General features: G+C 57.3%; 1 protein-coding gene across 1 annotated transcript in view; it reads left to right on the top strand.

Moving 5' to 3' along the window:
* POLN (DNA polymerase nu) overlaps positions 1 to 26,611 on the top strand; it is a 186,245-nt gene extending 159,634 nt beyond the window's left edge. The window contains exons 20-26 of the mRNA XM_082603364.1: positions 2,830 to 2,912; positions 8,051 to 8,182; positions 13,133 to 13,243; positions 15,731 to 15,809; positions 21,967 to 22,034; positions 25,305 to 25,366; positions 26,420 to 26,611. Of these exons, the coding sequence (XP_082459490.1) occupies positions 2,830 to 2,912; positions 8,051 to 8,182; positions 13,133 to 13,243; positions 15,731 to 15,809; positions 21,967 to 22,034; positions 25,305 to 25,366; positions 26,420 to 26,599 (715 nt within the window). The 3' untranslated portion in view covers positions 26,600 to 26,611. The remainder of the gene's footprint in view (positions 1 to 2,829; positions 2,913 to 8,050; positions 8,183 to 13,132; positions 13,244 to 15,730; positions 15,810 to 21,966; positions 22,035 to 25,304; positions 25,367 to 26,419) is intronic.
* Positions 26,612 to 27,571: the final 960 nt, after the last annotated feature.

The raw sequence follows: 27,571 nt of genomic DNA, 5'->3' as shown, positions 1-27,571 counted from the left end.
ATTTTCCTTTTTTATGCTATCTTTATCATGTTTTGGTATAACTGTTATACTTTCTTAATAAAATTAATTTGGAAGTTTTTGTCCATTTTCTACACTCTGAAACAATTTGTACAGCACGGGGACTCTCTGGTCTCTAAAGGTTTGATAGAATTCTCCTTTGAAACCATCTGAGCCTGGTGATTTTGTGGGATAGTTCCTTAGTAATTTTCTCTATTTCTTCTATAAACATTGGTCTGTTTAACTTTCATCTCTACCAGAGTCAGTTTTTGTAGCTGTGTTTTCTTAAGAAATTGCCCGTTTCACCTGGGTTTTAAAATGTACTTGCATAGCATTGTGCAAAATAATTTTTAAGGTTTTTTTTTAACTTCCTACATATCTGCTGCTACTTTCCCCCGTTGTTTCTTATTTTGTATATCTGTGTTTGCCCTTTTGATTAAACTAGCTAACGGTTTATTTATTTTCTATAAGAACCAGGATTTTTATTTACTAATGATCTGTTTTGCTGTTCTCTACTTAATTTCTTTTCCTCATTAATTTCTGCTCCCATCTTTTTTCTAGCTTTATTATTTCACTCTTTGTGTATTCTTTTGATTTTCTTGTTTTTTCCCCTTGTGTTTATTTCATTCATATACTTTTATTCTTTCATTTTTATTAATATAGGCATTTAGGGTTATGAAATTTCCTCACTGTTTTAATGTAATCCATTGTTTCTGACATAGGGTGTTTTCATTAGAAACTATGTGATTTCTGTTTATATTTCTCTTCAATCAAAAGTTGACTGATAGAAGTATTTTCTGATTTATTTCTAGCTAGATGGGCTTTGGGGATTTTGTTTTTGTCTTTAATTTCTAGTTTTCTTAGACTGTGATCAGAGTGTTATTTTAATATTCCTACTATGTGCGGCCTTTTGAGGTTTTTTGTGTGCCCTGGTGCATGATGTGTTATTGTGCGTGTGCCCCACGTGCTCAAGGAGAAAGCATGTTCTCTGTTATTGGAACATGATGTCCGATATATGTCCCTAGCATCTATTCATTCTGTCACACTTTTGTTCTGGGAAGAAGCAAGTCCCAGGAGAGTTAATGCTGCTCCCTCAGACAACTTTCCAGCCCTGGACAGAGCTAAGGGGGTCCCTAGTATGGTTTGGTTGAGGGGCATCTGCTCCAAAATGCCTCCCTTGTCCCCTCCCTGCAGTGTCGCCAGACCCATTTGTTTGGGCCAAGCCCTCATCTGCCGTCACTGCAGGTGGCCCTGAGCAGGTAACGGGGAAGCTAGTCTTAGGTAAGCTTTTCAGCAATGTCTTTCCTGAGCAGGTTTGGAGCGCCTGTGGGATTTCCAAAATAAAGGGAGTTCAGTGAGGACCAAGGGTGGCTGGTGGCGTAGGGGTTGACACACATTTGTTCTGGGCTTGGGTGCATTTTGGTGTTTTGCTTCTTATCTAAATACAGCTGTTAACAACACCAAGTTCAAGAGTGGGATTTTAAAAAGTAGGCAAAATAGCTGAACACAGAAGGAAAAGGACAAAAAGAAATGCATCAGTACTTTAAAATCAGGTGGTAAAATGAATGAACTCTAGGACATCGATGAAAATGGTGAAGCAGGCAGCTCTGAGGACCTGTCCACCAACAGAGACATCCAAAAATCAAGCAAAAACTGTTAGAACCAACTTTGTCAGAACACTGAAAAACAGTCAGCAGTTTACAGCAACCAAACAAGTTCTGAATCAAGAAGAAAGCAACTGAAAACAGTTAGGAGGGCTCTGTGGTGTTTTCATTCGGCCCACACCACTCCCACAACTCAGCAGCCTCCTGCTCAGAGTGGGACCCTGTCCCTGCTTCCAGGCACAGACCTTATTCGCAAAGAATAGTGTTTGTCTGTCCTAACTCGTCGGGGGCTGCCCAAAGGACTGACACGGGCATTGTTTCCCCATCTCGGAACTGTCTCCAGTCAGAAAAGTGGCCGCGTTGCTGGAAAACATCCTAAGGTCAACCACAGAAGACCTCAGATAACAGAGCCTGAAAGCTTGGGAGGAAAAGCTGGGGAGAGAGGGTCTTTGGGAAATAGGGCATTCAAAGCCCTGTGCATACCGGGAAATCTAGAAGCCACATGCAGGCCCAGGGCAGCCCATACACTCCAAATCCCTGAACAGATCCTAAGCTTCACCCCGTGGCCATGAGTGAAGGCCAGCACTGCAGGAGGGCCCAACACAGAGCTGCCCACAGTGGTTGGACAGGCTCCTTTTTCTGGCTCCCTTTTCTTCCTTTTCTCTCTCTCTGTATCTGCTAATCTGACGTGCTCACTCCATCAGGGAGACTTGGGGTGTGCGCATGGCTAGGCGAGGATGGCCTAGCAAGGAGGAGGGGCCCTGGGTGCCCACTGGCCCCTGTGCTTCTCAGGCTCAGCTTTAATCTTTGGAGAGTGGCATGATTGCACGCTGTCGGGTGTGGAGTTGGTTCTTATTCTGTCTGAACGCCAGGACAGGGCCTTTCCTTCTGTAGGAGGCAAGGCACAGGCTGCTTATCCAATCCTGCAGAAGGTCCAGAAGCCAGCCCCTACTGCAGCACCCACAGGCAGGCCCCAGGCCCCAGGCCTCCTCCTGTCTGCCTGGCACTCCGGTGGTGGAGCCACTTTTTGGTTTTGGTGTGGATACCCCAGAACCTGGCTGGCATCTGTTCGGAGGGGCCAGGCTGACGCAGATGTCTCCCCTACCATACTACAGGCCTGACCTTGAAGTGGTTCTTGGGGTGTGAGGGGATGCATGTGGTTTGGACCCTTGAGGACCTCTGCAGACAGGTGCCAATGTGCCTGACAACATGTCATCTTTCCACATAGGAAGGACATTTCCCCAGAACGTGTGACGCACGCAGACAGGGAACAGACCAAGAAGGTGGTGTACTCGGTGGTCTATGGAGCAGGTAGGCTGTGGGTGGGCCTAAGGCCTTGGTGTCACCTGTAGGCCAGATGGAGGTGGCTCTAGCTGTGCACCTGCGTTGAAATGTGGCTGTGACTTACAGAAATCACTCTCAGCCCATGGAGCTCATTTTGTGCATCCCTGTGTGCCGCTATTTACACACATGTTGATGTTATTTGTGATGCACCAGACACCAGTCAGACCACTCACGCCCTTAACCCTCAGGGCTCCCAGCAACCTTTGCACGGAGAGTAGATGTGCAGAAGTGAGGGCTGACCAAAGCCTCCCCCAACCCCACATCACACCACCTGCTGGGGGCCACTCCTGTGCTTTGAGATGCTCCAGGAGCCCTCTGTCGTCACCCTATTGCCCTCCCCTTTTCCAGCCCCAGGACCCAAGGCAGAGCAACCTGCTCCCCTCCCCTCTCCCACCCTCTCCTCTCCCTTCCTGACCGTGGGCTCTCTGAGCTTTTTAAATTGTTTCTCCCTCTCGGTCTTGCTGCATCAGTGGGCCTGACACCCCTCGGGAGTTGAGAGGGGGTCAGGAGAGGCTGTGGCCTGGTGGCCAGGCCCGTGTAGGCCCCTCCTGGTTCAGTTCCACTTTGAGGAGAGGGGCTTGTGTAAAGACACGGAGAAGAGGGTCCCTCCCTGCCGTAGAAACCCTGTGTTCATTCAGGGAAGAGCTGCCAGTGCAAAACTCTGTGCAAACATGTAGTCAGCTGTAGGTAGGAGCCACCTTGGGCTTCTCCAGTGTGACTGTGGTGCCGTATGACCTGATTCCAAAGCGCCTCTTCCCGGACCGTGAGTGACCGACCTGCTTATGATGAGTCTGGAACCCGCTTCAAACCTGCCAGGGCTGTGGTCTCAGCCAGGACTCGGGCAGGGGCACTTCGGCTCCAGTCTCTGGCCAGCGGGCCTCCCCCGCTGCCCCCGCTACCCGGTGCACCCAGAGTCAGTCTTCGCTCCTGTCGGTCTGGCACCTTCTGGAGTATTCACTTTGTTATTTTCTGGAGAGGAAAAGAGCTCCACTTTATAAATAAGCAATGAGTCATTAGCCGCTGCTTTGAGCCCTAACACTGACAGGGTTCCCACCCCGAGCCTCGTGTCTGCTGCTCCCATCGCCACCTGACAGCCGGGCTTCTGTGCACCTGTTGGGCTGCGTCTGCCTCGTGCATGAAGCAGGGCCTTTGTCTCCTGAAGGGCCGGGCGTCCTGGGCTTCTGGGGCCCTTTGGAAACTCAGAAGAGAAGCTTCCAACTGCCTGGCTCCTGTGGGTTGCAATGCTGTGATTTCACCTAAACACAAGGGGTCTGGAAGCAGCTGCTCTGGGTGCTGGGGGCACATGGCCCCAGCCTGGCTTCGGGGTCGTGGTCATTGTGAGGATGGCAAAAGACCGTAGAGGGAGAGCAGGACCGGGACAAGTGAGAAGACGTACCCACAGCCCGCGGGCAGCCTGGTCCCCGCACCTCCCTCAGCCCCTCTCCCCAGGGCTTGGGAGCCACCAGGCCTCTGCCACCAGAGACCTGTCTCCCCCGAAATGGGAGTGCCTGCCCGCCTGCAGGCCTCGGCCCGGAGCGCAGGCCCTGGGCTCACTGCTGCCCTCAGCCCACTGGACGCAGCCGCCTGCCCAGCACTGTGCCCCCCCAGGCCCGCTGGCAGCAGGCACCTCCTCTGGGAAGAAACCCCTGCTCCCCCATCCTTCCCTGAGCTCCTGCTACTCTTAGTGTCAGCTTGACCCTTGACTCTCCTCACTGCACATCTTAACTTCACTCCACGTCCCGTCGCCGGTGCACACCGATTGCCGGGCTCCAGGCCTCCTGCTCCGAGGGGCCGGCGCTTGTCCGATGAGACACATGAGCAGGCCTGCGGGGACGGCACGGAGTGATCGGCGACGTCCAGTACGACTGCTGAGCCCAGGGGAGGCCCCTCGCCAGGCCGGGCTGAGTTTAAGGGATGTGCAGGAGCCGGTCAGGGCTGCGCCAGCATCCCTGGAGGCCCACAAGTGCCAGGCTCTCACGAGGCCCTGGAGCTGTGAACAAGAGTGAGAAGCTGTTATAGTTCAGCATGGGACGAAGAGCACATGGAGGAAAGGGAGTGAAGATTTCCTTCCTAAACTTAAAATTGCAACACACACACACACACACACGCACGCGCACACACACACACACACACGGGAGGCAATTAGCCCTCTGTGGGGAAAGCCAAACTGTATGTTCACGTGGGACCTATGAGGTAGGGTACCTCGCGCTCCCGCCAAGGGGATCCGTGCTCCCAGGGGTGCACCTACGGAGATAGGCCTGCATTTTCACAACTGAAACAGCAGGAACCTGATCAGTTGAATCAAAGTGTGAAGGGAAGTTGTGTCGGAAGTGGGGACCCATGAATACGAAGCACGGAACAGAAGCCCTCACAGAGCCAAACATTGTCCTACTTGGGGGGCAGGGGCACGGTGGCCTTAGAGTGTGACAGACCCCCCGGCAAGGGCATGGGGAATGAGGACCAGGGCCTGGAGAAGTGACCGGACCCTCGGTCTCCGGCTCAGCCCATCTCTGCTTCTCTCAGAGTTGCCACATCACGGGCTTCTCTCAGAAGCAGGCTTTCTTCCTGTGCAGAGACCCTGGGATATCCCAACAGCTCTACAGAGGAAGGGAAAGGAATTCCTTCTCAGCCGTAGACACAAAAAGAGAAATGTGACTTCCGGCAGTGGCCGTGGCACTCCGATCAGACCACCCTCCCACAGATATCAACTAGAAAGTATGCTAAAGTATAATAAACAACTGCCTAAAGGTACCGAAAAGTGACCAAAAGCAGACAGAAATAGGAGGTGGGTTAACACTTGGAAGGAAGGAATAGCACAGGGTGAGTTTCCCGTTTTGTAGCTCTTCACCTGAAGGCAAGCCTCTGTCCGTGTTGTGTGTGGCTAAAACTCTGACAGAAATCCAGGGTCTTACTGGCTTCAAGAAGCAGAGGACAGGGGCTTCCTTGGTGGCACAGTGGTTAAGAATCCACCTGACAATGCAGGGGACATGGGTTCAAGCCCTGGTCCAGGAAAATCCCACATACCACGGAGCAACTAAGCCTGTGTGACACAATTACTGAGCCCACATGCCACAACTACTGAAGCCCACGCACCTAGAGCCCATGCTCTGCAACAAGAGAAGCCAGTGTAATGAGAAGCCCACGCACCACAATAAAGAGTAACCCCTGCTCGCCACAACTAGAGAAAGACTGCGTGCAGCAACGAAGACCAAAAGTAGCCAAAAATAAAAATTAATTAATTAATTGGGGAAAATAAAAAGCAGAGGAAAGAGGTCAGGGCAGCCAGTGAATGTGGAAAGTGAAGGGAGAAATCTCAGAAAGAGGAGAGTCAAAGGAGAACCCCGAATTCTGGACTTGAACTCTGCCCAGATCTCTGGCTGACCCCTGACTGTATGTGATAAGGGCAGACTTCAAACAGCCCAGCTACTGCTGAAGGGACTGATGCGAGCTTTCAGCTACTGCTGACTGCAGGGGGACAAAGTTTGAAGTTTTGTTTTTTTTTCTAAAGCAGCACTGCTGAGAGAAACATAACAGAATCTAGAGTGTCTACAACATATCATTTATAATACAATAGCCAGAATACAATCCAAAATTACTAAACATATGAAGAAAGAGGGTAACCCGATCCATACTCAAGAAAAAAGATAGGTATAACTGAATCACTTTGCTGTACACCTGAAACTAACACAATATTATAAATCAACTACACTTCAATTTTTAAAAAAGCAGCAAACTATTGATACAGCTGTCAACATGGATGAACCTCAAAACATTATGGCAAATGAAAGAAGACAGCCAGATACAAAGGAGTATTTATAGTAAGTAATTTATTACACCATTTATATGCAATTCTGGAACGCTCAAAATTAATTTACAGTATGGCATACTTTGTGTTGTATATATTTTACCACAAAAAATAATGAAAAGAAAATCTGCACTGATAGAAAGCGAACAAGTTGTTTCCTGGGATCTGGAGTCAACTGCAACTTGCGTGTCATCCTGGAACTCGGGGTGCTGTCCTAGAACTCGGGGTGCCGGCCTAGAGCTTGGGTGTCATCCTAGAACTCGGGTGCCATCCTGGAACTCGGGGTGCCAGCCTAGAACTCAGGTGTCGTCCTGGAACTCGGGCTGTCATCCTGGAACTTGGGTGTTGTCCTAGAACTCGGGGTGTCATCCTAGAACTCAGGGTGTCATCCTAGAACTCGGGTGTCATCCTGGAACTCGGGGTGTCATCCTGGAACTTGAGGTGTCGTCCTGGAACTCGGGGTGTTGTCCTGGAACTCGGGTGTTTCCTGGAACTCGGGGTGCCATCCGGGAACTCGGGTGTCATCCTGGAACTTGGGGTGCCATCCTGGAACTGGGGGTGCTGGCCTAGAGCTTGGGTGTCATCTAGAACTTTGGGTTCCATCCTGGAACTCGGGGTGCCGGCCTAGTACTCGGGTGCCATCCTGGAACTCGGGGTGTCATCCTGGAACTTGAGGTGTCGTCCTGGAACTCGGGGTGTTGTCCTGGAACTCGGGTGTTTCCTGGAACTTGGGGTGCCATCCTGGAACTCGAGTGTCATCCTGATCAGAGATCTTGCTATAAAAAGCTTGTCCAGAACACCTGCGTCCTCTAGGAACCAAATATTGTTCTGGACGAAAAGTTTTTGTCTCAAAAAAACATTCCAAGGATGGGAGCTCCTCATATTTTGGCACTGGAAACTTCCCTTCCTCTTTTATTCGCCGCCCCTCTCCAGCCTCCCCCAGTTCTAGAAACAGGCTCCCTTCTGGACAGGCTGCAAGCAGGGACTACAGCTCCTTCATCCAGGGCTTCACCTGCAGCACCTGCCAGGCCCTCAGTCAACATTGTTGAATAAATAAATGTTTTAACAGGCTCCCATCCAGACTGGCCGGCACTGAGCACTTGGTCTGTAAAGCCAAAGCCAACACCATCCTGACCAATCAGAAGAGACCAGTGGTGCCAGTTGGGCCTTGACGCACCGAGTCTTCCAAGATCCCTCCTGTGGGCTCACTTCCACATGTGGTGGTCACTGCCTGGTGGCTCGTGTCCTTGGAATCTGCTGGGTGAGAGGCTGGCCTCTGATCATGCTTCTGCTCACACAGGGAAGGAGCGGCTTGCTGCTTGCCTTGGAGTTCCTGTTCAGGAAGCTGCCCAGTTTTTGGAGAGTTTTTTGCAGAAGTACAAGAAAATCAAGGACTTCACCCAAGCAACCATTGCCCGATGTCACCAGACAGGTCAGCCAGCTACTGCCAAAGCCATCGGCAGGTCCCCCTCCCTCTCCCGCGCCCTCTCTACAGTAGCCAGGTGGTCTCCCAGGCCCTGCTCCTCCAGTGGGTGGGTGAACAGATGGGAGGGTGGTGGGTTGATGGGGGCGGGGTGGGTGGGGACTGGGTGAGCATCCAGCCCCTGCTGGATAAATGGGACCAAAAGGCTCCACATAAGGAGGGTCCAAAGCCAGGCTCTTCTTGAGGCAACAATACTAAGCTTGAGTTAGAAATGACAGATGGATAGATACACAGAGAGAGAGATCCTGCACCTAAAAATGGAGAACTATGTTCTTAGGAAAAGCATGTGGTATATCTACAAAATTTCGCCACAATTTGGTCACAGATTTCAAGGAATATCAAATAGAACATGTTCTGTGACCACAGTGGAATAAAAAGGTAGTTTATATCAATATGTGTGGCCATCCATCCATCTGCCTATTTGGAAAAATCATTGCACTCCTAAATGATTTAAGATTTTAAAAAGAAGTCCCAAGCAAATGACACGCATTTTAGCAATAAATGACAGTATAAGTATCTCAATGAAAAACTGTAAGACATGGCCAAGCTGACCTTCACTTAGAGATGAAGGAATCCTTTAAAAGAGTGTTTTAAAAAGAAAGAAAAATTTCTGAACATAAATGACTGTATTCAACACAAGACATTTGGGAAAGAGCAGCAGAGTAGATTAAAGAAACAAGAAGGAAGGAAATCAACGTAGGAGCAGAAGCTCAGGAAACAGACGCAAAACAGAGAGCAGTGGTCGCCACAGAGCAAGCAGAGAGTCAGCACACGTGGGAAGCGGAGAGTCAGCACACATGGGAAGTGGAGAGTCAGCACACGTGGGATCACGGAGGGTTGGCACATCCCGCAGCGCCCGGGATCCTCCCGGGGGCTCACTGATGACCTTTCTCTTGGGAGCCCGTGAGTGCAGGGCGGCCCCACAGGCTCCCCTGGGCCTGGCCGCACATCCCGACAGCAGCCTGTGTTGGGTCAGCGCTCAGCTCCTGCAGCCTCCTGGGGGCTCGAGAAAGCCGGGAAACCGTTTCTATCCCCCAGTGAGCATCTCACAGGCCTCGGCTCCTGGGCCTGGGGGTGAACCGTACGGAGGCTGCACAGCCCGGGTCGACGCCTGCAGCCTCCTCGCTGGGGCCCCACACTTGGGAAAAACAAAATACTATCAATTATGAAATGTGAAAACAGTGATAGAACCCAGCGCTGCTGAGTGCACGGAGCCAGCGTCACTGCAGAAGGAGGGACAATCAGACGCAGGCCCTCGTGCCACACAGCGTGGCCAGGCGTGGTGTCCACGGCTGCCCATAACTGCCTACGTCATCCTCACTGCAACTCAAAAGCTTGGGTCACATCGTTACCCTGCTTTACAGGTGAAGAAAATGAGCCCCGAGAGGTCAAGTAGCTTCCTGAGTTCACACAGCTAACAAAACAGGTGGTGCCAGGCCGGGACCCACCCCCATGCAGCTTGGCCCAGCCAGTGCCTCTCTGCTGCACGGCTCTGCATCCCTGCCCTGCACTTAACTTTCTCGAAGGGCCATGGAGCTTCACGCTTGCCAGCGTGAAGCATGCGTGTCCTTTGACGCAGCAATTACATTTCTGGGCAGACGCTCAACTGTCATTAAATTATGCTACAGGCATTTGTTGGGTGACTACCCATGTCAGGCACTGTGTTGGCACCAGGGATAGGACCTCCTGGCTCTCCTGGAGACACAGTCCAGGGAAACGTAACCCACAAGTGAGCAAGTACATCCAGACGGTGTCAGAAAGATGGGATCCTGAGTGGGGAAGAATCCCGGGGCACTAGGCAGAGAGCAGCAGAGGGCAGCCCTGGGGACTGTCAGCCTCAGTGACATAAAAAGAGGTGACACCTGAGCAAGACCAGGTGAGAGGCCAGGGAGAGCCGGCAGGGAGGGGCGGGGGCCAGGAAGAGGCAGGTGTGCGCCTAGACTCTGCACAGCACTACACAGGTCACGAAAAGAACCTGGGTTTCATTTTTCGCAGATTGTTCCAGCAAGACTGTGGAAAAGAGATCGGGAGGGGAGCTGATCAGAGCCAGCACCTGCGAGAAGTGATGCGGCTGTTAGCTCAGGAACTCCCGGGAGGTGGGATGGAGGGGGGACCACTGGTGAGAGGTAGACAGCAGGACAAGGAGGGAAGGAGGTGGTGTGAGCCTGCGCTCTCCCTGCAGGCTCACTGACCTGCCCGGGGGTGGACAGGTGGGCCAGGCAGGTTGACCATAATGTTGATGAAGCTGTAAGTTCAGGGTCCTCCTTGTGTGGGCCCGTCCTCCCAGGCCCCGGGAGAGGCCCTGCAGTGTGTTCATGTGGTCACATCCTTTGTAAAATTGGCAAAAGCAGGGTACTTTAACTGCGATTGACTAAGACGCTGTCTCTTCCCCTCCACCCTCCTCCACCGTACTCCTTTCCATGGTATGTGGCATTGCCGTGGCCACAGCTATTTTTTGAATCCGGCTTAAGGGGAAGTCAAATTGGTGACTCATTTAGTTCGGATCTCAGTGTGGGTATTCTTGAGGTTTGTTGCTCTTTCCATGCATGGTTGAGGGGTGCTAGCCGTCCTGGCACAGGGATGGCTTCCGGGAGCATTCCTTCCATGCCTTCCCACTTCCCGAGTGCAGTAACAGGAAGGTGCAGGGCCAGAGGTCATCTCACAGTGTGAACAGGAGCTATAATCGCCAGCACCGCAAGCCTTGGAAACAAGATTTGAAATGTATGGAACCAGGGGCTTCTATTTCGGGCCACAAAGAAGTTCAGACTTTTCTCCCACCATAAACAACTAGGAAACTGGGCAAAATGTATGAAGCAACTGTTCCAGACACTGGATCATAGGCAGTGTATTACTCTGGTCTCTGATAGAACAGAAGCAAAGGAGGGGAGCCCTCTGACACCCTGTATCTAGGGCCACTGACCATAGTGCAGGAGGGGAGCCCAAGCAGATTACAGTGGCCTCGCTGAGTTGAGGAGACAAGGATTGGGTTTGGGAGGCAAAGGCAACCGGATCTTACAAGGTAGACTATCAGAGAGGAGGAAGTTATAGAGAAAAAGTCTCCGTGAAACTTCAGAGGAGTCCCCCGTCTGTCCTTAACACTAAGATACGTGTGCAGAGAGTGAAACTCCACAGGACTAAGCAGAATCACTTCTGGGGAGCAGCAGGCTGAACAATCTCAGAATGCACACAGGGCCAGGAGATGTTTGGGTTCTGACCATTGGAATGGAGGGTGCTCAATGGACATCTGAGACGTTCACCCAGAAGGGTAACACTTTAGCAGTAGGTCTAAACTAGCCCTAGATTAAAGCTGCTCTAAACCCACCCTAACAAAGCTTAAAAGTGGGCCTCAAAAGGATCAGGCAATCTGCAAGTACCTTAGGCCTGCCTAACACTCTTGAAAGGAAAACACCAGGGGCTTCCCTGGTGGTGCAGTGGTTGAGAATCTGCCTGCCAATGCAAGGGGCGTGAGTTCGAGCCCTGGTCTGGGAAGATCCCACGTGCCGCAGAGCAGCTGGGCCCGTGAGCCACAACTACTGAGCCTGCGCATCTGGAGCCTGTGCTCCGCAACAAGAGAGGCCGTGATAGTGAGAGGCCCGCGCACCGTGACTAGAGGGAGCCCTTGCGCAGAAACGAAGACCCAACGCAGCCAAAAATAAATAAATAAATTTAAAAAAACAAAGAAAGGAAAACACCAAACCCCATCACTGAACAACATAAAATGCACAATACCCAGCATCCAGTCAAAAATCACTAGACAGGGCTTCCCTGGTGGCGCAGTGGCTAAGAATCCACCTGCCAATTCAGGGGACATGGGTTCGAGCCCTGGTCCGGGAAGATCCCACATGCTGTGGAGCAACTAAGCCTGTGCACCACAACTACTGAGCCTATGTGCCACAACTACTGAAGCCCACGCACCTAGAGCTGGTGCTCTGCAACAAGAGAAGCCACCACAATGAGAAGCCTGTGCACCACAACGAAGAGTAGCTCCCGCTCGCCACAACTAGAGTGAGCCGGCGTGCAGCAACAAAGACCCAACGCAGCCAAAAATAAATAAATAAATAAATTTTATAAAAAAGGAAAAATCACGAGACACACACAGAGACAGAGACTGGAATGTGCCAGTCAGAAGCACGGCTCTCCCTGTTCTCGCTGCCTATCACAGTTAGGGGACTTAAATTATACATTGCCTGGCATTGTAGCAGGTGCTTAATACACTGTCCTTTTTATAATTATTGCATACGTGAGAAATTCTTCCAATCCTCAGACACATAACGTGTAAGTTGGGGATTTAGTTCTTACCAACACCTAGTAAAACCAAAGTTCTCACTGGTCAGGAACATAACCATTGAAGCACCTCTGCATTCATTCTCTTAAAGAGGACCCCAAATTATGGAAGCTTTGGGCACCACAAAGCTTGGATGTGCCCTCATGTGTAGGGATGTGGTCTCTGATGCAGACCATCAACCCCTCCTTGAGTGAACTAAGTATTAATGCTTTTCTCCCCAATTCCAGCTGCCACACTGTCCAGAATTACTTCTGTCCCCAAGAACCACAAGTGGTTTTTCACCTTTATAGTGTAAAAACAGCCCTTCCTGTCCTACATCAGATCTAAGCACAGCTAGAAGTTAGAAAGTGTGCAAAACATGCCACCACGCAAGCAAAGGCTACTCTGCTGCTGTCCTTGCTTTCCCACCACAGAACCCACCTGCCCTGGAGACAGACCCAGAGGCCTCAGGGCGGAGCTCTGGCACTGTTGCTCCGGCTGCAGCAGGGAGGGTTCCCGTGGGGCCCCAGGACCTAATCTGAGAGCAGCTGTGCCCACAAAGGGGAGGGTGCAGCAGGGCGTCGCGCCGCCCGCTCACTGCTGCTCTCATCTTGCTCTTCCTTCATGTAACGCAGGCTGTGTGGTGTCCATCATGGGCAGGAGGAGGCCGCTGCCGAGGATCCGTGCACGCGACCCGCAGCTCCGGGCTCAAGCAGAGCGGCAGGCGGTGAACTTTGTGGTGCAAGGTGCCAGAGCCCCTCTGCTTCTCGGTTTTCAGCCCCAGGAGATTGGTGCCAGGCTATATCCTGCTCTCGTCCTCCTGGCGGTTACTTCTGGGAGCCACAGGGCAGGTGCTCAGCACCTGGTCCCCTCCTGATTGCAACGCACCCCACAAGGCCAGACGGGAGACAGGCTCCAGGAGGTCATCTGGCCGGCGCCAGGGTCAGACCTGGAGCTCAGTCCCTTGACCCTCGGCCTGGTTTCTCCGCCACAGCCCTCATCCTTGGCAGGCATCCGAACCCCAGTGCACCCACCACGGATCCGTCAGTCTTCCTTAGAATGGCCAAAGCAACAGTCTCTGCGTGGAGGGCAGGTGTGAGGCGGCGCTAGGCGCTGTCCTGATGAGGCCTTGGGGGCCTGGGGGTCGGGCAACGTCCCCACCTATGACCCCAGTGGTCATGGATGGAGAACAAAGGTCCCTGGGCCCAGAGACGAAGACTGGAGGTAGGACCCCAGCCCCAGAGGGGTTTCTGCAGCAGGAGGGTGGCCCGGGCCCAGCAGACGCGGAGTGCGAGGCATGGATGGTGGAGCAGGAAGGTCAAGTCCTCAGTGAGTACTGCACAGAGGCCGGTGTGGCGGCGCTGCCCGGCTAAGCTCAGCCTTGGCGAGCAGGAGAGGCGGTGGCAGCTGTGGGAGGACGGCTAGGACCGGCTCTGGGCTCATGTAGCATCTTCCCGGGTCCTGCGCCGGTGTGACCACCCAGACGAGAGCAGAGCACAGTGACAGCCTCCAACCCTGAGAGGGCTCTGCGTCTCAGGCCGGCTCTCTCACGCGAGGCCGTGGTTGGCTCACGACCACCCGCCTCTGTCCCTGAGGCATGTGCAAGGCGGCCTTGAAGCTGGTTTGGAGAAAAAACTGCACGCAGACCTCTCCACACGGGAAGCTGACCAGGAAGCCTGGCCACGCTTTGAGCTCCCCCGGAGAGGTGATCTCCCAGCTGAGCCGGGACAGCACGGGACAAGTGACCTGCCGTTGCCCGTGCTGAGCCGAGCCGGTGCCCACCAGGGAGCTGTCCCTCCACCTGGGCAGACACAGGGCCCGGCAGGCCTGTTCCCTCATCCCACCCCACCCGTGCTCTGCTCCCCCCACCCCTCACCTCCTCTCTCTTGGCTCTGCCCCTCCTCCTAAAGTAGCAAGCCTCCCGACATCCCAGCCCCGGCAGAGGGTCCCCGTGGCGCTGAGACCCCTCGCGGCCGGCAGGTCAGTCGCAGAGACCAGACTTGCACGTCCAGCATTCCTGCCGCGCTCGTGGGAAGTGTGACCCTGCAGTGGAGGGAGGCGGCCCACTGACTGGGACCTTTTATTTCTTCGTGAACCTCAGGAGCCTTGAACAGCTAGAGCAGCTTAAAGCCAGGAATGGAAACCTGAACTTCAGTCTGTTTCCCATGATCCGAACCGTTTTTTTTTTGTTTTTTTTTTTCGGTACACGGGCCTCTCACTGTTGTGGCCTCTCCCGTTGCGGAGCACAGGCTCCAGACATGCAGGCTCAGCGGCCACGGCTCACAGGCCCAGCCACTCCGTGGCATGTGGGATCTTCCCGGACCAGGGCACGAACCCGCGTCCCCTGCATCGGCAGGCGGACTCTCAACCACTGCGCTACCAGGGAAGCCCTGAACTGGTTGTTGAGACACCCATTGTTTGCCTGGCGCTGGAACAAGCGTGTCCCCTATGCTGGCCAGCACCTCCAGAGTGCCTGACTGACCATGTGATTGATCCCGCCCAAGTCCTAGAAACCCATATCATAGCCCCACTCCACACACTGGGAGGCTAAGGTTCTGCCAGCTTCAAGGGCTGCACAGCGGGAGGGCTGAGGGAGTGGGGGCTGAGCCCATGGCCGCCGTCCGGGCTCCGTCATCCTGTCAGCTGGTGCAGCGGGCACAGCCCAGGTGTGGTCAGAAACTGTGAGCATGCTGAGACACTGCTCCAAGGGGCAGGTCGTGTTATACGGCAGGTGTAGGGTCCCCAGTCAGCTGACTTGAGCGTATCAGAAGGGGACATCCCAGGTGGGCCTGAGCTGATCAGGTGGACCCTTGAAAGAATGTTTAGGGGTCAGAGTCAGAGATTCTGGCCGTGGAGGGGCAAACACGCTGGGGAGAGGGCCCGTGGCGCAGACCTGAGGGCCACAGCCACCAGGAAACGGGAACCCCAGTCATGTGACTACAAGGAAATGAATTTTGCTGGCAACCTGTCATCTGAAAGTGTGCCTTCCTCAGTGGAGCCCCAGATGAGGACACAGCCAGGTCCACACCGACCTCAGCCTGCGAGACCCTGAGCAAAGACCCAGCCACACATACAAGAACTGAGAGATGGTAGATCCCTGTGGTTCTCACCTGCTGGGTGTGGGGTCATGTGTTACACAGTGTAGAAAATTCAGACAGCCCTCCTGGGCGGGCAGGGCTGCAGGGCCCCAGGCCTCACACTGTTCATGAACCAGCGCCCTTTGTGCCTCACAGGCTCGGCCGCGGACCTCTGCAAGATGGCCATGATCCACCTCTTCACAGCAGTGGCCACGTCCCCCATCCTTACGGCCAGGTCAGTGAGTGAGCGCCAGCCGGCCCAGGCCCAGCCCAGGGCACGGACCTGCCCTCCGCAAGGCTCGGGTGGGCGGCCTGCTGCTCTGCGCCTGGCCCGCGGGCAGATGCCTCCTGGATGCGAAGCCACACTGGCCACTTCCCTCCGGGGCTTGGACCGGACAAGCTCGCTGACCCCCACGGAGGGACCCGCTTCAGCCAAGGTGCTCCCAGCACTCCCAGGAGAACGCTTTGTTCTCAGCTGGGGCTAAGCAAGGCGTCCAAGGGCCCACTTACCCCGGAGCACGCTGAGTCTCCCCAGGTTGCCTGGTGCAGAAATGTCTCCCCTCAGTGAGCCCGAACCCCTTCGGGCACGTCCCCAGGGGTACACACGCAGCTGCCCACCTCAGAGTTGGGTGGGCCCCGCGGCCCCTCAGACAGGACACGGGGCTCCACACTGCGTCCGCTCCCAGCCCCTGATAAGCAAGCCAGAGGCCCGGCTTCTGCTGCCATCCCTGCCCCGAAGGCTCTCGCCAGGCTCCACGTTTCCCTCGGTTGCTCTCCTGGGTACACACCCCGAGCAGAGGGAGTGTCCGGGGGTCTGGGTGACCAGGCGTGCTCGTCCCAGGCTCTGCTGGCCCAGAACCACCCCTCGGCCCGCCCAAGGTCCTGGCCTGGGTGCAGGTGGGAGGGGGTGGGTTCTCCTCCCGAATCCCAGGATCCCCTCCGGGCGGCCCACCTGGGCTCCCCAGAGAAGCGAGTATGTCTGACCCCAGGAGGTCTGCCTCCCTCCCTCTTTGGTCTCCAGGTCTGTTTGCCACCCCTCTGGGCCCTCTTAGGCTCCACGTGTGGGCCAGCGTGGGCCTGCCTGCTGAGGAGCCCTTCCCGGGCGTCAGCCTGTCTGCACCTGGGGAGGAAGCTCACGGTGGGTTAGGTGGTGAAAATTTATGAAGCGTTAAGTGGTCTCACGGGCCCCACCCTGAGGGGTGTCTGCTCACTCCCCCGCATCCCTACGGGGCGTCACCAGCACAGAGGACAGCTGGACCCTCCTCCCGCCACCTTTGGGACACAGGGGCCTGTTGGCCTGTGGCCACCCTTTTCCATGTGAGCTTATGGTTTTCTCTTGGCTTCTGATACTATTTTACATCCTCAAGGCATGGGATTTTTTCCTTGCCTGAGATCTTTCATCTTTGCTTAACAAGCTTCCACCTTTACTTCTTCAGATGTTTCCTCCTGTTCATTTTGATGTTTTAGCCTACGTTCTTTTGGCAATTTCAGCAACTTTGTAGAGAAGTGTGTCCGGGGCAAAGGCCCTGGCCTGTGGGGTCGTGTCCTAGTAAAGGAGAGGGGAGAAGACTTTCCCAGGCTCCACCGCTGTTGGCCTCCGCCTTTGCAGCCCCTGCACCGGGCACTTCCTCTGGTCCGTGGTTCACCTTACATCCCTGGGAAGGAGCAGCCACACCCCGGGCTGTCACCCCAGGGCTGGGAGGAAGGACAGAGGGTGAGAAGCCTGAGACCCGGCAGGATATAAGCGCTACCCCAGGTGCCCTGCGGTAGCTGCACCAGGGTCTGGGCTGCTGTCTCTGGTTTCTGCAGCAGCTGTGGGAGGGGAGGGGGCGGGAGCCGAGTGGGAAATGCTCCCAGTCGCCGGGACACGCACACGCGAGGCCAGATGTCTCTTCCATCCGGGGTTCCTCGTGGCTTTCTGCTTGGCTCCCGAATCCGTGCATCCTGGTCACCTGTGTCTTTTCTGAGGGTAAAACGCGTGAGGGTGTGTGGGGCCCGCGCTAGCGCCACTTGTTCCGTGTCCGCGATACCTTACGTCTAGGAGGTCTGGTCCATCTCCAGTTTCTGTGGGATGGGTAAGGGAAGTGGCATATGAGGGTCTGGGGCTTTTTGGTGACAATCCTCATCCAGGAATTCAGAAACCCTGTGGCCATCCCTGTTGCCAGCACTGTGTTGTCTTCAGGAAACGCGTTTCATAACAGAACACGTTAACCGCTTCGTGTCATTTCAGAAACCGAAGCAGGCCTGTGTGGAACACGGCTGTCCACACTGTGCGTGTGAACTTGAGTTGTTCTCCCTGGAGTGGCAGGAAAGGTCTAGGATGACGTTGGTGGGTGGGGGGCAGGCAGATGCGGGCCACGCGTGAGCTGGTATCTGCCTGAAGCAACGTGACTGGAACGTGTCCCTGGGGCTCCTGGCACCTGGTCCAGTCGCCCCGAAGTGCCCCACGGGCTGGACCCACAGGACGGCCTCCACTCACTGCCCACGTGCTGGGGAAGGAAGGCCGGGGGCTCGTGACCCCAAGCGCCGGCCGAGAGCTCACTTGGCCTCGTGCTGAGCTGTCGGGGGGGCGACCTCCTCTCTTCTGACGTGGGACCCCCATGACAGGCCCTTCCGGGTTTCAGACCATGTTGGGGCTGGAAAGAAGCTTTGGAGGCTGTTGATTCCAACACCTGCATGTAGAGAAGGGAACCCGAGAGCATGGTGCAACACGGCCCAAATCACCAGAGCTAGACCAGCACCGGGCCCCCCCGGCACGCTGCAGGCTCTCCTTGCCCTGGGCTCGTGCAGAGGACCGCAGCCCCACTGCTTCCCCACTGGACGGCATGGCAGCCTCAGAGGACACTTATCCTGCTCCTTTGCCTGTGGTTACAGGACAGCAGGGTCACCTCACCACACAGGCAGCCCTCTGCCCACCTGGCAGCAACCCGAGGGCATCTGTGGTCAGGCTTAGCCCGGCATGTGGGCTCTTGCTCTCCCCATCTCAGGAAGGGGCAGAGAAGGTGCCCGGGGCCCAGGGGAGGCGACAGGACCAGCCAAGCAGCGAGGAGCGGCCTCGAGGGACATGGGGGCAGCAGGCCCTGGACTTCCCACGGTGACAGGGCAGCAGGTGGAGAGGGCTCTGCAGCACCTGGGCCCTTGAGGATGTATGGGAAGCAAGGCTGGGGCAGCCAGCAAGCCCCTGGACCATAGCCTGGACCACAGCAGCCACTGGCCGGAGTGGACCTTTGGGGGCGGGAGGACGCCACGCTGGTCCAGCAGGAAGGACGCAGAGCAGTTAACGAAACCTGACCTTGACAGCACAGAGGAACTGCGGGGGCACAGAGACCAAGCTCCCCAGAGCGGCCGTCTGTGGTCACCTGCACAAGTCAGGACGACAGCATAACGGCAGGGGCGTGGGGCCTCGCCGTGTCTCTCAAGGACTGTGGTCAGGCCACGGGAAGGCCTGGGGCTCAGCCACCGTGCGCCTGTGCTCTCAGATGTGTCCTCACGATGTGGTCAGAGCTGAGGGCGCCTGGAACGGAGCTACCCCAGGCAGCCACGGCCAGCCGGGCCACAGCTGGGAGGTGAGGTGAGGCTCTCCTGGGGCGTCCCCACAAGAGCGCGGTTATGTGCGGCCTGTCCGCGCAGGACAAAAGGACGGGAAGTTCCTCAGCCATCAGCTCGCTTCCTGGGAAACAACGGGTCTGACACCTGTGTTCACCTGCCCCACCTGGGCGCCTCCTGTGCATTTCCTGTGCCCCAGTTTCCAACTGGAGATATGGTAATGTCGCAGTCAGCTGTGAGAGTGATGTGTGAGCGACTAACGATTCAAACCTATTCTTAGGTTGCTGCCACGCCAGCAACTCAGAATTTCACAATGTAATTTCAAAAAGTATGAAAACTCTCGGGAGCCTAAGACCCCGCCAGAGGCCTAGAAGTCAGTTTAAGAAAGTAAATGCCAATGCTGCCAGCCTGGTCTGGCTGCCAGCCCGGTCTGGCTGCCCGGAGGACGGTGCCGAGAGCCCTTGGCCAGAGGCTGCGCACAAAATACAGGCCCCCTCCTTGGGGGGACTGCGGGGTCTGCCGGCCAGCAGCCTGCTGCCTGGGCTGGACCCAGCATGCCCTGGGGATTCACTCCCACGAGCAGGATGCGCTGTGCCTGCTCACAGCAGCTCATTCTCAAAGGTGGACTTTCCCCCATCGTGAGGAATCCAGTTGCTGACTTTGGTTCAGAGGCTCAGGGCGGCAGGACTGAAGTCCCTCTGGCTCCCTGGCCGTTTCCCTCTTGGTGCCTTGATGGAGGTGGCCACTCCAACAATCACAACGCATAGTAGGCAAAAGGAGAAAGTAGTGGTGATAGAAAGGGTACCAGCCCCCGTCCCTCTACACGTCAGCCCTTTCAAGAGCCTTCCTGGGAGCTGGGGGGTACCCACCGCACGTGGCTGGGAACACAGCCTCATCTCACCCTAACCCAACAATAGAGAAAGGGGGAGAGTGGTTCGGGGTAGAGTCCTGTGCTTCTCGGTTACAAAGTCCTGCACAGCTTCTGAAAGCGCCGGCACAATCCGTCTCTGCACTGGGCTTGAAGACTGTTCCCTGCCCCCGGCCGGACTCACCATTGTGGTGACCCCTGTCCGGGGGCCTCGCCTCACCTCCCTGTGCAGCCCCAGCTCCCTGGTGCCCCTGGGCCCACAGCTCTGCCAGGCGCTGCCTCTGTCTGCAAGCCCTGTGCCTGCTGTGGACAGGCAGTACGGTGACAAGCGTGCACACACAGTATGGTGACAAGTGTGCACAGGCTGTACAGTGACAAGGACAGGACATGGCCCCTTCCCTCGGAAGCAGCGTCCTAGAGGCAGAGACCAGGTCACACAGAGGGCAAAGCACACGCCCCCCCACCCCCCCACATGCCTACCCTCCTTCCCTGAAGGCTACAGGCCTTCAAGACCATCCTGCACCACGCCTCCCCCCTCCCTGAGTGCACAGGGCGCGCCTCCTTCGTCCGCCCCAAGGAGGGGCTGGCACAGGGTCTGGGGTCATAGCCCCCAGCAGGTGTCAGAAGCCAACCCAGATCCTACCTTCTTTTTTTAAATCAATTTATTTATTTTATTTATTTATTGTTGGCTGCGTTGGGTCTTCATTGTGGCACGCGGGCTTTCTCTAGTTGCGGTGAGCGGGGGCTACTCTTCATTGCGGTGTAGCGGGCTTCTCATTGCGGTGGCTTCTCTTGTTGCAGAGCACGGGCTCTAGGTGCGTGGGCTTCAGTAGTTGTGGCTCACGGGCTCAGTAGTTGTGGCTTGTGGGCTCTAGAGCGCAGGCTCAGTAGTTGTGGTGCACAGGCTTGGTTGCTCCGTGGCATGTGGGATCTTCCTGGACCAGGACTTGAACCCCGTCCCCTGCATTGGCAGGTGGATTCTTAACCACTGGACCACCAGGGAAGCCCCCAGCTCCTACCTTCTAAGCATGGGGCACGCCTGGCCCATGCTGGCCAGATCCTTGCAGACCGTGTTCCGTGCGGCCAAAGAAGAGCTTCCAGGGCCGATCCCTGGGGTGTCCCCCTCCTCCATCCCCACCCCTTGCACACATGCACACCTGCCAGTCCCTGGCTCTTGAGTCTACGTCCCACCAGGAGCCCTGCCCCTCAGCAGCACCTTTGTTGCCTACACATCTCCTTCCACTGCAGCGTCCACACCCCCCCTCTTCCTCACCCAGAGGCAGGAGGGGACAGACACCCCTCAAGGGGGTGCCTGAGGGGGCTCAGAGAAGTGGGGCACCGAGCAAGGACTCCCCCAGCGGAGGGGGCTGGAGTGAGTGCTGACTCCTCCCCTGGAGCTCAGCCCTGGGCCCAGACCCAGGCGGGGAGCGTGGTGTCTCTGGGACGGGGAGTGGCCAGGAGGGCAACAGCAAGGTGCCCAGGCCGTGGGTCAGGACCCAGGAGCAGGGACATGCTGGGGCCTTGTGTCTGCAGAATGGCCTCGAGTAGAGCCTGTCAGGGTCCCTGCCCCTGCAATGGTCCAAGGGGGGCTCTTCTTCCTCAAAATGCTCAGCCCCACCGTGTCCTCGTCAGGCTCCCCAGGTTGGGGGGTGGGGGCAGGGGGTTGCCCGGACCCTCTTATCCTGGGCCCTCTGCCTCCAGTGCATCATTCTAACCTGTGTTCTCCTCCTCCTGCAGGCTGTCCTGGTGACGGTGCCTTGACCCCCCACCCACCAGCCCCTGCCTGGGTCCTCCCACTCCCCACCGAGCCACATCCTCACGGGCACCTTGTGCCAAAACCTAGGCAGATTGGCCAGCACCGGGCAGCACCCCACGTGCCCCTGTGCACATGCCCCACCCTGCGCCCCTTGTCACAGGCAGAGACAGAGCACAGAAGGCCCACGCACGGGGGCGACTCCCTCAACCGCATGTCTTGCAGGTTGGTTGCCCAGATTCACGACGAGCTGCTGTTTGAAGTGGAGGATTCACAGATTCCTGAGTTCGCAGGTGAGCCCTGAGGAACCAGGGTTGTTTCTATTTCACGAATAGTTACAGTATCTCCCTGGGGGCTCACAGGCCCGCTCCCTGCACCTGCTGTGTGTCACCTGCAGAAGGGCCAGCCTTGTTTGGGGGCCCTTGAGAGGTCTGGACGGCCACTCCCTGGCCAGCAGCCCTTGGGGAACGCTAAGTGCCCTACTGGCGGCCCTGCATCAGCCCCAGGGGCCCCGGAAAGATGGGGGTGGCATTGGGACCCCAGGCTGGCGGGAGCCAGGCGGTGGGGCCGGCAGCAGGGTTAGTGCTGGAGCATCGGGATGGCTGAGGCCCACAAGCTGAGCACAGACTCCAAGCCTGGGTCCCACCCTGCCCCCGCGACAGGCACCACCCGCTGTGAGCCCTCCGGGATTCTTTGAAGCTAGAGACCACCTGTCCCCTGACTCAGTCCTCAGGTTGGGCAGGACTCCTCCCCTAAACAACCACCACTGCAGTGGGCATGGGGGCCTCTCTTCTGCCTCTCTAGTGAGAGCAGGAGCCCTAGGGCCCTGGTCCCTCTAGGCCCTGCAGGGCCTGTGAGGGAGGTGGCCGAGGGTGGAGAGAGTACAGGGCTGGGCATTAGGGCTGGGCGCCAGCCTCCCAACCAGCTCCCAAGTGACAACTGGCCAAGCCCTCCCCTAGCTCCGCCACCACCTGCAGAGACCTGCCCTGAAAAATGGTGAGACCACTATCCTCAGCACCCCAGCCTACACACACCCCCATCTTACAGTTGGGAAACCAACCCATGGCAGGGCCCCATCCTACACAGGGCCCCATCCTACACGAGGCTTAACCTTACATGGGGCTTAACCCTACACGGGGCCCATCCTACACGGGGCTTAACCCTGCACAGGGCTTAACCCTACACGGGGCTTCATCCTACACGGGGCCCCATTTTACAATGGGCTTCATCCTACACGGGGCCACATCCTACACAGGGTCCCATCCTACATGGGGCTTAACCCTACACTGGGCCCATCCTACACGGGACCCCATTTTACAATGGGCTTCATCCTACATGGGGCTTCAGCCTACACGGGGCCCCATCCTACAAGGGCTTCATCTTTCACGGAGTCCTTTCCTACACGGAGCCCCATCCTACACAGGGCCTCATCCTACACAGGGCCCCATCTTACACAGGGCTTCATCTTACACAGGGCTTCATCCTACACGGGGCCGCATCCTACATGAGGCCGCATCCTACATGGGGCTCCATCCTACAAGGGCTTCACCCTACACAGGGCCCCATCCTACACCAGGCCCCATCCTACAAGGGCCCCATCCTACACGGGGTCCCATACTACGTGGGCTTCATCTTTCACGGAGTCCCATCCTACATGGGGCCCCATCCTACACGGGGCCCCATCCTACAAGAGCTTCATCCTAGGGGCCTCCCTGGTGGTGCAGTGGTTGAGAGTCCGCCTGCCGATGCAGGGGACGCGGGTTCATGCCCCGGTCTGGGAGGATCCCACATGCTGCGGAGCGGCTGGGCCCGTGAGCCATGGCCGCTGAGCCTGCGCGTCCGGAGCCTGTGCTCCGCATCGAGAGAGGCCACATCAGTGAGAGGCCCGCATACTGCAAAAAAAAAAAAAAAAAAAAAAAGAGCTTCATCCTACATGGGACCCCATCCTACACGGGACCACATCCTACACAGGGCTTCATCCTACAGGGGGGCCTATCCTACATCATCATTTGAAATCTGTTTGGAAATAATGGGCCTGAAACAAACCATTTGATGGGATTGGCTGGTGCTCAGCTGCTGGTTAAAAAGGAAAGAAAAAGTTCTACATCTGGAGGGAGCCCTCTTAGGAACAGTCCAGTTCCCGTTCATCCTGGGGGCAACTGCTAACTGTTTCTGGCAGGCATTGAGGCTCTGCTCCCTGTGGCTCCCTGAGTGATGCAGGGGCCTCGGCCACAGGCCAGCACTCAGAGGCACCACCTGGCACTGTGCTGGGAGAGCTCTGGGGTCTTGACCCAGCCACGGACCACGAGACAGGTGAACCCAGTGGGGGCCGGGGCTGGCTGCCATCTCTGAAATGCTGGGTGGTCAGGACACACCTGATGGTGGCCCACAGGGCAGACCCAGGATGTGGCTCTGGGGCCCCCAGCCCAGGGACCCTGCCCTCATGGGCCATATGGTGCAGGCCGGGGACACGGGTCACCCCAGGGAGAGGCCTGGGAGAGAGCCAGCTCTGCCCGACCGCCACCGCCCCTCTGCCCAGTGGTTACTTGGGGTCACTCGTTTAGTCAGTCGCACAAAGGAGGGGATACACAGGAGGACCTGGCATTGTCTGCACACCCAGTGAGGGGGTGTCAGGGTCCGACTCCTCCCATTAGAAGCACCTGGACACCCCTGCAGCTCCCCAGGGAGGCCGGGCCCTCTGCAGGGCTCCCCTAGAGCGGGCTGGGCCCACGCTGCCCGCCCACCTCCCCACAGCCGGACCCAGGAGCCACAGCAAGTGGCTCCCCACTCCCCGGCCACACCAGTGTCCCTCTGCAAGCACAGAGAGGGTAGCGAGGCCTTCGGGCAGCCGCTCATCCTGTGCCAGACACCCCAGGCCCCGTGCCCCTGTGAGTCAGCCAGGGACCCCTGGGGCCGCAGAGGACAGAGAACAAGGCAGCCTCCGCCCATTCCTTGGGCGTTCTTTTGGCAATCTTTGTACTGAAATGTCAGATAACTTAGGGTGGAATGAAATATTCATGTATCAAAGGGGCAGAAGGGTTTGGAGCAAACCCTGAGGAACAGAGCCAGCCAGCCCCTCCCGCCGGGCTGCTCCCGGCCCGGCCCCCAGTGCCATGGAGCTGTCCTTGCAGCGTCACGGGCATGTGAAACTTCACAGGGGTTTCAGTGGAAGCACAGGTCGTCCTGCCTGGGCTGCTCGGCCCAGCAGGATTGCCTGGCCTGGCCACCCGGGGCGGGGTGGGGGGCACTGGCACGGGGCGCCCACAGCTGCAGACAAGCGTGTGGCCGGGGCTACAGCAACGCTTGGGACCCGAGGGCCCTGCTCGTGGCACCCACTGTTGGGGCCCGTTAAGGCGCCTTCAAGCACATGCCAGTGGGAGTTGGAACTAGTTGGGGAGAACCGCAGTGGCTGCCAGAGCAACCAGTACAGGTGACCATGACTGTGTGGACTTGGGAGAACCGGGGATCCTGGGGGCTGGGGTAAGGCTGGGGCCCGGGTGTCCTCCTGGCGCCAGTTCTGCCAGGCAGGCTCGGGCTGCCCTTCTGTCTTGCCTTTGTGCCAGCCCTCGTCAGGGGAACCATGGAGGCCCTGCAGCACGTGCCGGCGGTGGAGCTGCAGCTGCAGGTAAGGGGGCGGGGCAGGAGCCGGGCAGGGCCAGGCTTGGGGGAGGAATTCATCAGCCCTCCCCCCAGGCCACCCTCACCTGCCCCAGGTGCACCTGGACGTGCCAAGCCAGTCCCAGCCAGACTGCTGGCTGTTGGCTCTCAGAGGGGGCTCCAGGTCCTCACTGGGAAGACCTTCGGGCCCAAGCTCCCCCAGGGTGGTGGGGAAGGTGGAGGAGTAACAAGGAGGTGAACGTCCTTGAAGTCCTGCACATGGGCCCGCACAGGGTCAGCAAGCACCTTGGAGACCCTGGAAAGACTGCAGGGAAGGATGGCTTGCTCCTCGTCCCATGGTCGCTCCCTCCTCCCTGCCGTGGAAGCAGCCATGCTCTGTGCCCCTGGGGCCTCTGCACCCATCCCACCGTTAACTTCACCCCTCACCTCGCCCTGCGGGCGGCAGCTTGGCAGCATGAAGGAGCGCCCACGCAGGCCCAGCTGGGGGCGGGAACTCCCGTGTTCTGGAGTGGTTGGCGTTTGCTCCTGTGGCAGGTGGAGACGTGGGGGGCTCCGAGGTCCCCAGCAGCCCAGGAAGCCCCGCCTCACCCCACTAGTAGCCCTGCAGGTGGCAGGGGGCTGCAGCTGTGAGTGGCCCCCTCCCGTTGAGAGGGAGCTCTTGAGCCGTGGTCAAGGGCGCCCTCAGGGTCAGGTCCCTAGGAGGGCTCTCCAGACCCCTCTGCACCTCTTGAAGTTAGCTGATCCCCCTGGGGGACCACAGGTGGCCCCAGGACACACCTCCCTACGCCAGAGCCCCCTGCCTGGCCAGCCCCTACGAGCTCCTTGCTACACAGGGGCCCTGGCAGGTGAGGGGGGCTCAGCCAAGGCCGAGGCATCGTGACAGGGTGGGTGTGCGGTGAGCCCGTTTACCTGTTGCCGCGTGTGTGTAAGTGTGCGTCTGTCCGTAGCTGAGCTGCTGTGGCCGTGTCTAATCGTGTGTCTTGGGGCAAGTGGCTGCCCGCGTGGGGGTCTGGGCAGTGGCTGGGAAGGCCTGGCGCTCACCTCTGGCTGCCACCCGCAGGTGCCCCTGAAGGTGAGCCTGAGTGTCGGCCGCTCGTGGGGACACCTGGCACCACTGCAGGAGGCCCGGGCCCATGACCCCACCACCGTCCTGCCGAGTTTCCAAGCAACCGCTCAGCCACCGCAGGCCCCTGAGCGCCTACCCCCGTGCACGCATTTTTCGCCTTCATTTGGTCTGTAGCCCCAGGCAACAGCGGGGAAGAGAACTGGTTTCCACCAGCCCGCTGTGTGGCCTTCCCCAAGGTCAGAGTCAAGCACTTGGTACTCGGTTAGGGCCACCTTCCCACTGGAGCTGGGGCAGCTGGGTGCCCCCTGGAGTAAACGCCTCTTGTGAAAGTGCTCGGGCCTGTCCGCGTGAATTCTTCCCGTGGGTGGGATACACCATGTACGCAGCCCTCAGCCACTTGGGCACAGCCAGGGCAAGCACCCCAGGCAGGAGTGGCCCAGCCCTAGGTTGCCCCAGGCTGACAGCTGCTTACCACCTCGCGGGTGCCCAGGAGCTGCCAGCCGTCTGGCTCCCAGGGCCTCCAGGGCCAGGGCAGTGACGTACTGGCCAGAGATCACAGCCTGACCACCCTCCTGAGGGCCAGAGGGGCCCGTGCACAGGTGCTTGCTGGCCAGGTGTCCATGCGAGCCGGTTCTCACAGACCCCCAGGGCCGAGGGAGGGCATGGCCCATGCACCCCTGGAGCCTCACAGCAGCCTGTGACAGAGGTGCCACCCCCTGGCATGGTGGGGACACAGGCACGGGAAGGTCACCTCACTGGGACAGGTGTCCCAGCAGGACTGCAGCGGGGCTCCCCCCGACCCTGCCCCGCACCACTGCCCAGCCGCCTGTCTCATCCCGGGGCCCCATTCCCAGACCACCCTGGTCTGGGTCCAGGCTCTGCATGCCACCCTCCAAGTGGGGTGCAGCGCCTACCCAGGGCAGGGCGAGCATGTTGACAGGGCCCAGATGCAGCTCCAGGAGTGGGCACGGGCTTCCCCCCCGCCACTGGCTGTGGACTCTGCTCCTGTTTAATGGCAACTAGAGCCCACGGGACGTGGCATCATCTTTTCTGAGTGACGTGGATTGTCACAGTTTATCATGCCCAGGCCCGTTTTTCTCATGACTTCAAGATCTTGTCACTGGTCTTATGGAGTGTGCAGGGTCC

This window comes from Mesoplodon mirus (assembly GCF_964341445.2).
Source record: "Mesoplodon mirus genome assembly, chromosome: 2".
Taxonomy (NCBI): Eukaryota; Metazoa; Chordata; class Mammalia; order Artiodactyla; family Ziphiidae; genus Mesoplodon; species Mesoplodon mirus.
Note: the sequence above shows the minus strand (reverse complement) of the source record. Positions and strands in the feature narration are given on the sequence as shown.